General features: G+C 40.3%; 1 protein-coding gene across 1 annotated transcript; it reads left to right on the top strand.

Moving 5' to 3' along the window:
- The first annotated feature begins 8,753 nt into the window (after positions 1–8,753).
- LOC128695572 (actin-3) lies at positions 8,754–14,245 on the top strand. The gene is made up of 3 exons (XM_053786263.2): positions 8,754–8,908; positions 11,410–11,551; positions 11,657–14,245. The coding sequence occupies exons 2-3, from the start codon at positions 11,423–11,425 to the stop codon at positions 12,659–12,661; spliced, it is 1,134 nt and encodes a 377-aa protein (XP_053642238.1). The 5' UTR covers positions 8,754–8,908; positions 11,410–11,422; the 3' UTR covers positions 12,662–14,245.
- The last annotated feature ends 544 nt before the right edge of the window (positions 14,246–14,789 follow it).

Below are 14,789 nucleotides of genomic sequence, written 5' to 3'. Positions count from 1 at the left end.
ACTGCCACCATCCCAACATTACCTCCAAACCTCAACTTGATAACACTACTCATTCCCTTCCTATCCCCATCCACTCATACCAGTATCCTTCCTCCCAATCCCCACCCATCTACCCTCACTACCCTAATCCTTACCCAGGGGCAAGAAGCCCCTGTCATGCCTCAGCATTCTATGGAGAGGGAGCATGGCCACGGGTCATCCCACACTCGCTATAAACAAGAGACATAGCCCCACTCTACAAAGTTGGCAGTAAAGCAGTTGCAAAGCACTACAGACCAATAGCACTAACATCCCATATATAAATCTTTGAAAGGGTTCTAAGAAGCAAGATTGCCAACCACCTAGATACCCATCAGTTACACAACCCAAGGCAACATGGGTTGAGAGCAGGTCACTCCTGCCTGTCCCAGCTACTGGACCACTATGACAAGGTCCTGGATGCTATAGAGGATAAAAATACAGATGTAGTAGATACAGACTTTGCAAAAGCCTTTGACAAGTGCAACCATGGTGTAATGGCGCACAAAATGTGTGATGAAGGAATAACAGGAAAAGTTAGTAGATGAATCTATAACTTCCTAACAAACAGAACACAGTAATAGTAAACAGAGTAAAGTCTGAGACAGCTATGGTGAAAAGCTCTGTTCCCCGAATTAAGCCTGAATGCCTTCCACATCCCCCCCCAGGCGCTGTATAATCCTCCGGGTTTAGCGCTTCCCCCTTGATTATAATAATAATAATCCACAAGGCACAGTACTTGTTTCCATCCTATTCCTCATCATATTTGACAGAGATGTAAGCCATAGCTCAGTGTCTTCCTTTGCAGTTGACACCCGAATTGCCATGACAGTGTCCTCCATTGAAGACACCGCAAGACCACAAGCGAACATCAACCAAATTTTCAAATGGGCCACTCAAAACAACTACTCAGATATGGAAAACTTGAGGAAATTAAAACTGTATCCGTGTATACAACAAATTGTAACCATACAATATAGCAAAAAAGTAATGTGAAGGACCTGGGAGCATTAATGTCAAAGGATTTCACCTTCAAAGACCACAACAATGTATCGACTGCATCGGCTAGAAAAATGATAGGATGAATAAAGGGAACCTTCAAAACTATTGATGCCAAGCCCATGATGATTCTCTTCAAATCACTTGTTCTCTCTAGGCTGGAATACTGCTGTACACTAGCTTCCCCTTCAAGGCAGGTGAAATTGCTGACCTAGTGTGTACAAAGAACTTTCACAGCACATATAAGTACGATAGAGCACCTAAATTACTGGGAACAGTTGAAGTCCCTTGATTTGCATTCCCTGGAATGCAGGCAAGAGATATTAATAATATACACCTGGAAAATCCTAGAGGGATTAGTACGAAACTTGCACACAAAAATCACTCCCAACGAAAGCAAAAGACTTGGCAGGAGATGCAACATTCCCCAAATGAAAAGCAGGGGCTCCATGAGTACATTGAGAGAGAACACAATAAGTGTCAGGGGCTCAAAACTGTTCCACTGCCTCCCAGCATATGTATGGGGGATTACCAATAGACCCCCTGGCTGTCTTCAAGAAAGCACTGGACTGGCACCTTAAGTCAGTACCTGACCAGCTGGGCTGTGGTTCATATGTCAGTTTGCATGCAGCCAGCAGTAACAGCCTGGTTGATCAGACCCTGATCCACCATGGGGACATTGACCCCTGAAACCCTCTAGGTGTACCCTATCTACCCTAATCCTTTCCCACCTACCATCTCTACCCTAATTCTTACCCACCTACCCTCTACCCAAATCACCACCCACCTACCCTCTACCCTAATCCCCACCCTTCTACCCTCTCTACCCTAATCCCCACCCTTCTACCCTCTCTACCCTAATCCTTACCCACCCACCTCCACTACCATAATTCCCACCCACCTTCCTTCCTCTCTACACTCCCCTTCTTCCCTTCCCTAATGTACTGAACACCTAAATAGTTAATGCTGAAAATTATTATGCAAAAATTTGAAACTAAAAACAATCATTATCCAGTATAATAGAAAATCCAGTGTGTCCATCACATTTTGATTGATTTCCCTGAATTACTGAGTGAGTCATACACAAATAACCCGCACATTGACTTTGTCAATGGTCCAAGTCGGACCGAAACGTCGTCGTAAGCTTCTCTCTCTTATGTGCGGGTTATTTGTGTATCGTTCCAGTCACGGTATTGTGCCTTTTTGTTATTTATTTGAGTGAGTCATCTTTTCTTCTACTCTTTCAATGCCATGTCATGCTTATGGTCTCCCTCTCTCCAGAAGTCCCACTTTTGATTCATATTTTTTCCTGCAATCTTGATACACCAGCTTGTTTTTTCATACCCATCCTTCACACACATTGCAACTGAGTTTTTAGCCTTCATTTTTTTACCATTTTTTTCTATATGCAGTACCAAATAACCCATTCAGGTTTAGATTTTAGTGCTTTTGCATGACTATCTGAGGAGAGACCTTTGTTGGCTGTATTAAAGCTTTTAAGGAATATTGGCACTATGAGGGACCCGTAGATTCAAGCATTGTACATACTTGCAAAATTATGTGCTTAACCAATTTTTTTCTGAATGCTTTCATGAAAATTACCATGCTTACACTCCAGCAGAAGGTAAAATTAAAACAAAAACATTTGATTTCACTGTAACACCACATGCTTCATTCTAAAACCCCAGTTTTTAAAAATAACTTTCACACCTTCCAATCTTTCCCCAGATAGTCTCTACATTCTCCTTTTTTTTTTTTTTTTTTTTTTTTTTTTTTTCCAAGATTTTTTCACATTTGTACCCTTCAAAGGTGTTTCCTTTACACAAGTAAACCCTGCGATTTTGGCTTAAATAGCAACGCTCTTCTTGCTGAATAAGGCAAGCAAAAATTTGTGTGTACAATAATTTCGCAAAAATCATTCTGAACCTAGCGAAAAAAAATATATTTCATTGTGTTTGTGTATTATTAAATTACTGTAAACTTATCTAAAATATATATAGTTGGATTAGGCTAAATTAAATTGCACTTGTTATAATAAGGTTAGTTAAGTTTTCTAAGGTTCTTTTGGTACAAAATTAAATTAACATAAACAAAAAAATATTTAAATGAATAAGAGAAAATTTTAGAAAATACTTAATTTTCAACGAGTTCTTGCTAATTGACCAGTTTTACCATATACTGTACGTATATTATTACCTAATTCATATAACCACTCACTTTGTCACTTTGACTTTTTTTGGGTTATCCTAGGTAATTTATGATGTGTATGATAATTGTACTTACGTGTACCTGTTCCTAAGTAAACTTAATGTGTAATGAAACTAGCAAAGTACCACACCCTTTCCCTTAATTTTAAAAAAAAAAAAAAAAAAAAAACACTGCAGAGAAATAAATATTCTATCACACAGATTAAATGTAAGTATTGTCTGATAAGCTTGGGCACTGGCACTGTCAGGCTGCCGTGGAACATAACCTTATATGGCCTTGTATTGAGCGATGACCATATTTGGTAATGTTTGTGGTTGTGAGAAGGGTGAGTAAGTGACTTATCAGAGGAACTTGCTTATCTGAGGGCCGTGGGTGGTGTGCTCCAATACAACGATAACATAGTAAGGTATTGATAAGGTACTAGTACCGTCACTTTGATCACTCAGTCAATATTCATAACATCCATTAGGTTAGGGTAGTTACTGCATGAACAAAAAGTGTTTGTATAGTTTAGTTAGTTTAATATCTTTATTATGCACCCCATACCCATCCTGTGGTAGTCAGAAGATTGCAGAGGTACATAATGGGTCCAGGAACTGGACCCCAAAGTTTTGATAGCTCAACAAGTTACAAAGGTAACAAACACCAGGTAAATCTGGTCACATTTATGACCAAGTTACAGAGGTAATGAATCATCTACACATCTATATATGGTTACAATCATGAACAAATTACAAAGTAATGAGCCATTCACATGTCCATACTCAGTCACAACTGCAATGAGTTATTAATGCAAATATTAATTGGGTCACACACACACACACACTCCGAAGTGTCCCTGTTTGCAGATGATGTGAAGTTGATAAGAATTCAATCAGACGAGGACCAGGCAGAATTACAATGGGATCTGGACAGGCTGCAGGCCTGGCCCAGCAGCTGGCTCCTGGAGTTCAACCTCACCAAGTACAAAGTCATGAAGATTGGGGAAGGCCAAAGAAGACCACAGAGTAGAGTCTAGGGAGCCAGAGACTACAAACCTCACTCAAGGAAAAGGATCTTGGGGTGAGTATAACACCGGGCACATCTGAGGTGCACATCAACCAAATAACTGCTGCAGTATACGGGCGCCTGGCAAACCTAAGAACAGCATTCTGACATCTTAATAAGGAATCATTCAGGACCCTGTACACTGTGTATGTTAGGCCCATATTGGAGTATGCGGCACCAGTTTGGAACCCACTCCTAGCCAAGCATGAAAGGAAACTAAGAGAAACTGCAAAGTTTGCAACAAGACTAGTCCCGGAGCTAAGGGGTATGTCTTACGAGGAGAGGTTAAGGGAAATTGACCTGACGACACTGGAAGACAGGAGAGAGAGGGGGGAATGGGTGTGATAATGACATAAAATACTGAGAGGAATCGACAAGGTGGACAGACAGGATGTTCCAGAGATGGGACACAGCAACAAGGGGTCACAGTTAGAAATTGAAGACTCAGATGAACCACAAGGATGTTAGGAAGTATTTCTTCAGTCACAGAGTTGTCAGAAGTGGAACAGTCTGGGAAGTGATGTAGTGGAGGCAGGATCCATGCATAGTTTTATGTTTTAAGAAGTATGATAAAGTTCATGGAGCAGGAAGAGTGACCTAGTAGCAGCCAGTGAAGAGGCGGGGCCAGGAGCTGTTTCCATCCCTTCAACCACAAATAGGTGAGTATACACACTCTGCACCCTGGGTTTCCAGCCCGGGTTTGGCCTTGAGAAGCCTTATAACTTAATTTAAATTTCCATATATTTTATGTACAAAATCCTCAACAAAACTGCACCACCAAATAAATAAAAAAAAAGGCGGTATTGTAAAAATAAACTAAAACGGTGTCTAAAAGAAATCTCAAGATTTTCCCCAATAGCCTAGACATTGTACAGTTTCATCCCAGTTAGATCACAGATCCTTGGTTCGTTGAAAAAATATGCACTCAAGTTCATAAGAGAATTAGGTAACAATTTTCAAAGCAACAAGCTTTTTTTTTAATGTGTGGTGACTCAGAGGAAATGCTTTTTGTATCTTAGATAAACGACCTACTTCGAGGACCTAGACGAAATTTTCTGAAATATAAGTGTTATGTCGTCACAAATGTTATTTTCAATGTATTCATTAAAATAAAAGCTTATATTGTGCCTACTGTTAATTTTCCTTCTTGAGTTACAACAGGAGGAGGCTGTAGCCCCAGAGATCTTCACACTTGATGTGATCGATTACATTCAGTATTCAATGCTTCTAGAACTTAATATATAAATTTATTCCTTGTTTTTTAATTACATCGTTTATGTTTGTATTTGCTTCTTTTGTTTTTTACTTTGTCTAAATTGCTTCGTGTCTACACAAAATTTTTCCCATGGAACTTACGTCAGAAGATTGAGGCTTAATTTCCGGATGGAATATGAAGTGTTAGTAATGGTTGAGCAGTGAGCACATCATGGTAGAAGAACGACCGCACCTGAAGATTGTCGGTGAAGCAAGAAGATAACAGCGATAAGAGATGCATGTGGGACGCCTAACTAACTAGTGACTAGGGAATGCCACTCAAGCAAATATATGCACCTTAGCTGCTGTTGTTGGCCCTAGATATAGCTATAATGTATTAAAAAAACATTCTGCTCAAGACAATGTGATGATGAATACGCGAAATAGCCTCACTTACTAAATGCGATATACAAGTCATTTTACCATGCCTCTTGTAACCCAAATACTCAGCTCATTACTTGATCGACTGACATCAATAAACTATCAAAGCGCTATACTTAACCTACAAAAATAATCCAGCCTCTCAGAGGACAGTACTGAGTGAAGCAGCCTCTTCCCGAGGCTGCTTCACATCACAGTTAATCGAAGTCCACGGGCAAAGCCCAACATATACAGGAGTTCTGAAAGGAAACGATGTGAACTGCTTGAAAAATCCGTTAACAAGTCCTCGGATAGGGGACGCATGCATAACAACCAAACTGACAACAATGAATATATTCTCTATTTAAACAAATGTCAGTTAAGAACTCCATTTTCCGACCGCTAAACTTGACACATAATATGAGACTAGATAAAAGCATAATGAAATACCAAGAGAATAATATATTCACAGACGATAACCATGACAGGTTTAGAGAATTGTAGATAAATGGATTAGAGAAGGAAATTTGTCTCACGAACTTACTAAGAGTTTTTCGACAGGGGTAATATTTTTATTATATTAGAAAAACTAAACCCATGTGGGACAAACAGCTGCGAGAGTAACAGATATAAAGGAAAGCTTCACATCAGAGACTGATAAACTAGAAGGGTGGGCAGGAATAATGGAAAATTAATTATAATGGATCACAGAATACCTAAAGGGAGTGACAGGAGAGAGGACATATTAGGATGGACTGGAGAGAGGACATATAAGGATGGACAGGGATGACAAATGGGATCCCATAATCTTAGTTCTGAAACTAGTACTATCGCTCATACCCCCTCAAGGAAGGTTCCTTGATGTTGGTGAGGGGCTCTTGATTTAGGGAATTGGATCTGTGCTCCAGTTCCCCGAATTAAGCCTGAATGCCTTCCACATCCCCCCCCCCCAGGCGCTGTATAATCCTCCGGGTTTAGCGCTTCCCCTTGATTATAATAATAATAATATCGCTCATACATGTAAATGATATGCCAGACGAGAATGAGATCTACGTATTGCTCTTCTTGGACAATGTAGTAATAAAATTAGGAAAATATAATCTGGAGAAGACAGTTAAAGCCTAAAAGGCGACTTGGGTAGACTACCGTTATGGCTTGATAACTAGTTACCGAAATTCAATCCCAGAAAATATAAAGTTATTAAAATCAAGAGAGGAGAAAGAATAATGAAAATGAAGTATATATTGAAGAGGATGGCAGAGTATAGTACCGACCATATTACCAGTGGTACACACAAACTAGATGACATCTGCTGTTCATGCGCACATAAGAAATGCATTCAAATTCCTACATACAACGCAAGTCTAATTTATTTTGGAGACTGCATCAACAGCCTGGCTCCAATACCTGAGTAGTCACGTTACAGAAACTAAATGTATTTTGGTCGCTACGCGATCCGAGGAAGGTATATGCGTACATACATACGTCTTCCTATACTTCGCTATATACTTTGGGAGACAATGTCAGGCACCAGTATCTCTCAGTCGCAGACATTTACAAAGGAAGCCATAGAATCCAAATAACTTTTCCATGTAGGCAGGGGCGGCGTCAGAATTTTTATCCTGGGAGAGTTTACCTGGAGTTTACCTGGAGAGAGTTTCGGGGGTCAACGCCCCCGCGGCCCGGTCTGTGACCAGGCCTCCTGGTGGATCAGCGCCTGATCAACCAGGCTGTTGCTGCTGGCTGCACGCAAACCAACGTACGAGCCACAGCCCGGCTGATCAGGAGTTAGGAGTTAGGAGACTTGTTTTAAAGCAGCGTTATTATTTTTATTTTTATTGAGGGCTCTGGGGGGTTGAGGAAATTTGGGGCATTGAAGACCTCCCTAACTTAGGATCAGTCCCTAAGGCTTCCCTTTGGTGCTGTGCCTACATAATAGTTAGTCTTTTTTACTCTAAACATGTTTATACAGGGAAAGTGTAGTAGGGGTTGTAAATGTATAAAATAGATGGTAGGTTGTTATCCGCTATAAAGAACTTTTATGCAGAGAGGTTCAGATTAGGCTATGAAGACCAGAAAAGGACTATTTTTCTAGTAAAAGTAGTGCTCATTATGTTTGTTTAATGTATTTATAGATAACGTTGCAAAAGAAGTGAAAAAATGCATATGGGCTGCGAAAAATAATATGAAGTTCAGTGAAGATAAATTTCAATTATTCCGATATTTTTTTTTTGTTTGTTTGTTTGTTCAGACCAGAGCTTTGGTGAGATGGAGAATGTACAGGAAACTTTCACGGCACACATAAGTACGATAAAACACCTAAATTACTGGGAATAGCTAAATTCCCTTGACTTGTATTCCCTGGAACGCAGGCAAGAGAGATACATAACATACACTTGGAAAATCCTAGAGAGATTAGTACTAAATCTGTACACGAAAATCACTCATCACGAAAACAAGACTCGGCAGGAGATGCAACAGCCCCCCCTCCCCCCCCCGAATGAAAAGCAGGGGCGCCACGAATACGCTAAGAGACAACACAATAAGCCCAAGATTGTTTAATTGCCTCCCAGTGTACATAAAGGGGATAACCAATAGACCTCTGGCTGTCTTTAAGAAAGCTATGGATAAGCACCTAGTCAGTACCTGACCAGCCGGGCTGTGGTTAGTATGTCGGTTTGCGTGCGGCCAGCAGTAACAGCCTGGTTGATCAGGCCCTGACCCACCGCGAGGGCTGGTCACAGACCGGGCCGCGGGGGTGTTGACCTCAGAAACCCTCTCCAGGTATAAGCAACAGATACGTTGAAACAAATACCAATGCAAAGCCTGCGCAACAGACGAATTGAACATGTTCTGTACAGGCGAGTTGTCTCAGTAACAGGTTTAGCCGCTTGATATGAGGAGAGTGAGCATAAAAGATAAAAGATAAAAGATAATTAATCTGATATGAAGTCGGAGTTGTCGCAGTTGTTCTTCGCTGATGACAGTGCATTCAGAAGATTCGGAAGAGAAGTTGCAAAAGGTTAGTAGTGGAAGAGTTTTGGAGGGTGTGTTAAAGAAAGATTGAAAGAAAAGAGTAAAAGAAAAGGTCATAGGAAGGAGAAAGTTAATTTCTTTAGATATTTGAAAGTGGCTGTGTCAGCAGGAGGGTATATTGAGAAAGGCGATTTGAGTAGACGAGAGGAAAATAAGTGGAATGTTTAGGCGTTTGTGAAAGAAAAAATATCATTGGCTGCAAGAAGAGGAATGTACAAGGACTACAGTTAGTTATGCCACTTTTGTATATATGCAAGGCAGCTATGAGGAAGTTGGGGTAGTAAGAACGACATATTTGAGATCAGTTTGTGGTGTGAATAATATGTAAAAAAAAGGAGTGTAGGAATTTGAAGATTCTGAGGCAGAATGAGTAATATTTAAAGAACAGAGTTAGGGAGGACTCTGGTTCACACTGTCAGATTGCTCCCACTGTATGCTTCACATGAGCAGTGCATCTGTGGCGTTTGTCGGCAACCCTCGCACTGCGTGTAAACCAAGCTGGTGGGGTTGGCAGGTGGGGCGAGGTTGATGGAGGAGTGGGCGGGTGGGGCGGGGCGGGTAAGATGGCGCGGCGGGCAGGCGGGGCGGGGAAGATGGCGGAATTGGGATAAAGAGGGGAAGGGGGCGAGGAGGGGCCGGAGAAGGGTCCGGCGAGCTGGTTGGAAACTGAGTATTTTTTTTTAACAATTGTATACATTAGCAATGTGCTGCTACAGTATTTTATATAATTACACAGAGGGAACAGAGGATAGCTATATTTTCCGTCATATTCCATCGCGCAGGATGGGGCTCATATAAAATGTTGAAATCAGTCAGCCTGAGGTGGGAGACTTCAGTGGGGCAATGAGGATATCCTCAAGCATTCCAGGGAGGGTTGAGTGTGGCGGGTGGAAGGAGGTTATGACGAAGGTGATGTCAAAGGGACGTTAGTTTATCTTTATTATACACCTCATACGCATGGTGTGGGCGGTAGAACAAAGATTACAGAGGTACAGTGGGTCCAGGGACTGGTCCTCTAAGTTTTGATAGCTAAACAAGTCACAGTGGTAATGAACTGTTTACATGTTTATATCTGGTTAAAATCGTAATGAGTTATTTAGGCAAATATAAACTAGGTCACAAAAAATATTACCTTACTTGGGGAAGTGCCTAGACTTCGCAGAAAGTGGGCAAAATACAAAAAAAAAAAAAAAAAAAAATCTTGTTTTCTATACCAGGGTGAGGCCTCGATGCCATGGTACTCACCCGTGAACACCAGAATTACGGAGTTTTAGCCTAATGGAAAACTAATGCCATAATAAGTTTGGGCTGGCGGTATACGCCACCTGTATTAATCCAAACCCAGACACTCCCGTGGCTCCGTGGTACCAATCAGCTGTTTTATCTTGTCCATCACTGACATTCCGGCCCATAAAGAGATACTAAGAATGCCTAGACTGCAGATGAAATCAGTAAGATATTTAACATAGCCACAACATTGAGATACTCCAGGGATTTTGTCGAGAAGGTCCTAATGTCAGTTAGGAAGACTTTCTACAGGACTGAACCTAAGGAAATGCCTGCCAAGAAAAATGTACTAGTCATACCATACAATGAAAATTTGGTCTGCCTGTGTGAGGCACTAAAAAAGTTCAGTATAAACCTTACTTTCAACAACACCAGAACAGTGAAACAGAAGTTGATTGAAAACACACCTCCTAATAATGTGGGTCGTATTTACAAGGTACCATGCACTCTTTGCCCACTCTCACATATTAGTCAAACAGGTAAACCTCTGGAAACCAGATTATCCCAACACCAGCACTCATTGAGAATGGGCCAGGAGTCAAATGCTATCTTTAACCATGTAAGCTCCTGTAATCACCCACTAGGGTGGGCTGCCGCCCAGATAATTGTGATTATGTATGAGTGATGGTGAAATTGTTGAATGATGATATAAGAAAGAAAACTTATATCATCATTCAACACTTTCACCATCACTCATACATAATCACAATTTGTAAAGTAAAAGGGCACAAGTGCAACTAATGTGACATTTTATTGTGGCAACGTTTCGCTCTCCAGGAGCTTTATCAAGCCATTACAAACAATACATGGACACAGAGGGTATATAAAGGCTCTGAGTGAGGTGCAATACCAGTGAGGTACCATTTCGATGTTCACTAGTGGTAGTAGTAGTAGTAGTAGTACTACTAGTGAACATCGAAATGGTACCTCACTGGTATTGCACCTCACTCTGAGCCTTTATATACCCTCTGTGTCCATGTATTGTTTGTAATGGCTTGATGAAGCTCCTGGAGAGCGAAACGTTGCCACAATAAAATGTCACATTAGTTGCACTTGTGTCCTTTTACTTTACATATTGTCGGTAATTCTACCAACTTTATTACAATCTGTATAATCACAATTATTTGAGAGGTAGCCCAGATAATTGTGATTATGTATGAGTGATGGTGCCTGCATATTAAACATGTTGCTTTATTTCAGCTCGTTTCACAAAATGTGTGACGATACAGTTGCAGCTCTGGTTGTTGACAATGGCACCGGTTTTTGCAAGGCTGGTTTAGCTGGGGTGGATGATGACCCCCGCGCCATTTTTCCCTCCATCGTTGGCCGACCACGACACCAGGTGATTATAAGACTTCATGGTTATTGAAAAAAATATTAAATTACTTCAACATTAACTCAACAAGTTATTAAAATACAGTTATTAGTCTTGACAATACCTCCTCAGGTTTCGAAGGTCGCCACGGGTCAAAAGGATTCCTACGTTGGTGCCGAAGCACTAAGCAAGCATATTAACCTAACGCTCAAATATCCCATCGAGCGCGGCATTGTCACTAACTGGGACGACATAGAAATACTCCTCCACCACATATTCTACAACGAGCTGCGTGTGACACCAGATGAGCACCCAGTTCTGCTAACAGAGGCTCCATTCAACCCTAAGGCCAATCGTGAGAAGATGACCCAAATTATGTTCGAAACTTTTAATACCCCCGCCATGTATATATCAATGCAAGCTGTGCTCTCGATGTATGCTAGTGGTCGTACCACTGGTATTATTTTAGAATCTGGTGATGGCTTGTCATACACTGTTCCCATGTACCAAGGATACGCTCTTCCTCATGCTATCCTCAGTCTGGATTTCGCAGGCAGAGACCTAACTCACTATCTGATGGCCATCCTTGCTAAGAGAGGCTATACCTTCACAACCACTGCGGAGCGAGAAATTGTTCGTGACATCAAGGAAAAGTTTTGCTATGTCTCCCTCGATTTCGAGGAGGAAATGGCTACTTCAACTCAGTCTTCATCCCTTAAGCAGTCCTACGAACTTCCCGATGGTCAGGTTATCACCATTGGCGACGAGAGGTTCCGCTGCCCTGAGGCTCTCTTTCAGCCTTCCTTTCTTGATTTGGAAAATGCTGGTATCCACGAGACTACATACAATTCGATTATGAAATGCGATGTTGATATCCGTAAGGGCTTGTACGCCAATACTGTGATATCTGGTGGTACCACCATGTTTCCTGGCATTGTTGACAGAATACAGAAAGAAATGGTTGCCCTGGCACCATCCACTATGAAGATCAAGATCGTTGCGCGTCCAGAGCGTAAATACTCGGTATGGATGGGCGGTTCCGTCCTAGCTTCCAGCTCTAATTTCAACAAGATGTGGATTACAAAGGAAGAATACAATGAATCTGGTCCATCCATTGTTCACAGGAAGTGTTTGTAAGCACACTAATAATGAACAACGGAAGCGGTTTCAGTCCAATTATATTATTATAATTTTAAATTCAAGCGTAAGGAACTTAGTAAATAAAATTATATTCTGTATCTTATTTCATTCGGCGAAGAGTAGGAGAAGCTTTCACACAAAATGACACCTTAAAACTTATCAGAATTTAAGAGAAAATGCAACAGTAAATCACAACACTATTAAACAAATCGCAAAATGTCTAACTGAATGAAAGTTGGAGAACTAAAAAAAATCAGTGTACAGGATACTAAAAAAGATCAAGTTAAAAGAATAACTCTGTATTCAGTCAGCAATCTTTACTCTTCAAAACTAACAGAATATGCTTATTTTTTCCTTGATTAATTTGTTTATATACTGTTATTGATGCTAGTTCTCTCATTAAGAGAATTAATTACACGCCGGACTTATAAATTTGCATATGAGGTTAAATATTTTTTTTTGTTTTTGTAGGTATATATAAGCTAACATAACCTAATTTAACCTAGCGTAATTTAACCTAACATAGCCTAACTTAACTGTCAGGTAAATATATACATGAACAGAGCAAGCGGAGGTAACCATGGATATTGAGGTATGTACGGACGTAAAAATATGTCGCTACGGACACAGTTTGTGGGTGGATTTAATAACACTAATGGCCAGAAGTAAATAAGAATAAGCGAGATGTGTTCAGACAACTCCTGTATTTTAACGATTTTTTGTTAGAACCATATAAATACCTGGAACTGTTAACTGATGATCCATGTACAATGAGGGAAAGTTATTGGTTGTAGATACTTGTAAGAATATATGGTATCTCTTGTTGCTTATACGACACACTTTAGGTGTTAGATGATGGGAGGTGGCCGGAGTTATAATGCCTGGAGTACACGTATGACTAAATTAGGACCGGATGTTATGTGGGACGGTTTATAAAGTATATTAATTAAATAATATTCGTAAGTGCCGACATCCAGGATACACAATAATATAATATCCCACTACCTGGGATATATAGCACTGCTACCTGGGATACAAACTATGGTATCCTAGTACCTGAGATGCACATATTTCTTCATATAATGAAGCGTATTAAGTGAAATTATCCTTTGGTAGGAAAACATTGCTCTCACACCTCACAGCAGGAAGAAAATGAGAAGTTAACTAAGAGAATAGACTTGTTGATGCTTGAAGTCCCTTAGAACACACCCAGACCAGGAGCTGTGAATCGACCCCTGCAACCACGACCGGAAGATAGAGCCAGGTGCAGGGGTGAGGGCACATATACATATCAGTATACTGTACTCTCTCTCTAATCTATATATATATATATATATATATATATATATATATATATATATATATATATATATATATATATATATATATATATATATATATATATATATAATTTATATAATGACTGATATTATTATTACTGGAAAGCATATTGCCCGTTAGGGCCACACTTAAGAATTTTAACTTGATTTCTGTGACAAGTAGATTCAGATATATAATTAATAATTATAGTGTAACGAACAATATTTTAGAGTTTTAAAATATATTTTATTAAAATATAAATTTCATTCATTAACCTGATTTGTATCTTTCACATGTACAATCAAAATATAACAAATACCGTGATATGCCGGACACATGGACTGAGACCCGTGTCAGGACTGTGTCACAGCTTCACAGCCAGCCAAGGACACTTTAATTTTTAAAGCAGGAATTAAAGTGAACTCAAAACGAATGTACAACAATGTATACATCTTGCCGTATATACAGCGAGAGGTATACATTGCTGTACATTCGTTGCGAGTTGACAGCTAAACAAATTACAGTAGTTAGCCCAGTATATTTCACACAGCTCAATAATTACTACACAACTTATGACTAACAAGTACTGAATGCAAGAGCTGCATATTATTAGCTCAGCAGGGCAGGTGTCCATGTTTACTGACGAGGGTGAGGTGGGAGGACACACACGGGTGCCAAGGGCTGGGGCACGTATATCGTGTGTTCCTAATGCCCCGAAGATCATGCTCGTCTTCCTGCATCAGATATATCAGGACTCACGAAATCGTAATGACACGATTGCAAACAAACCATTCCACGGACGGGA

This window comes from Cherax quadricarinatus, chromosome 42 (assembly GCF_038502225.1).
Source record: "Cherax quadricarinatus isolate ZL_2023a chromosome 42, ASM3850222v1, whole genome shotgun sequence".
Lineage (NCBI taxonomy): Eukaryota > Metazoa > Arthropoda > Malacostraca > Decapoda > Parastacidae > Cherax > Cherax quadricarinatus.
Note: the sequence above shows the minus strand (reverse complement) of the source record. Positions and strands in the feature narration are given on the sequence as shown.

What these genes read in the sequence shown, in the direction of transcription:
- LOC128695572 (XM_053786263.2), top strand. Translation starts at nt 11,423, where the DNA reads ATGTGTGACGATACAGTTGCAGCTCTGGTTGTTGACAATGGCACCGGT. An exon ending in TTGGCCGACCACGACACCAG is followed by an intron (nt 11,552 to 11,656) that starts GTGATTATAAGA and finishes ATACCTCCTCAG; the next exon opens with GTTTCGAAGGTCGCCACGGG.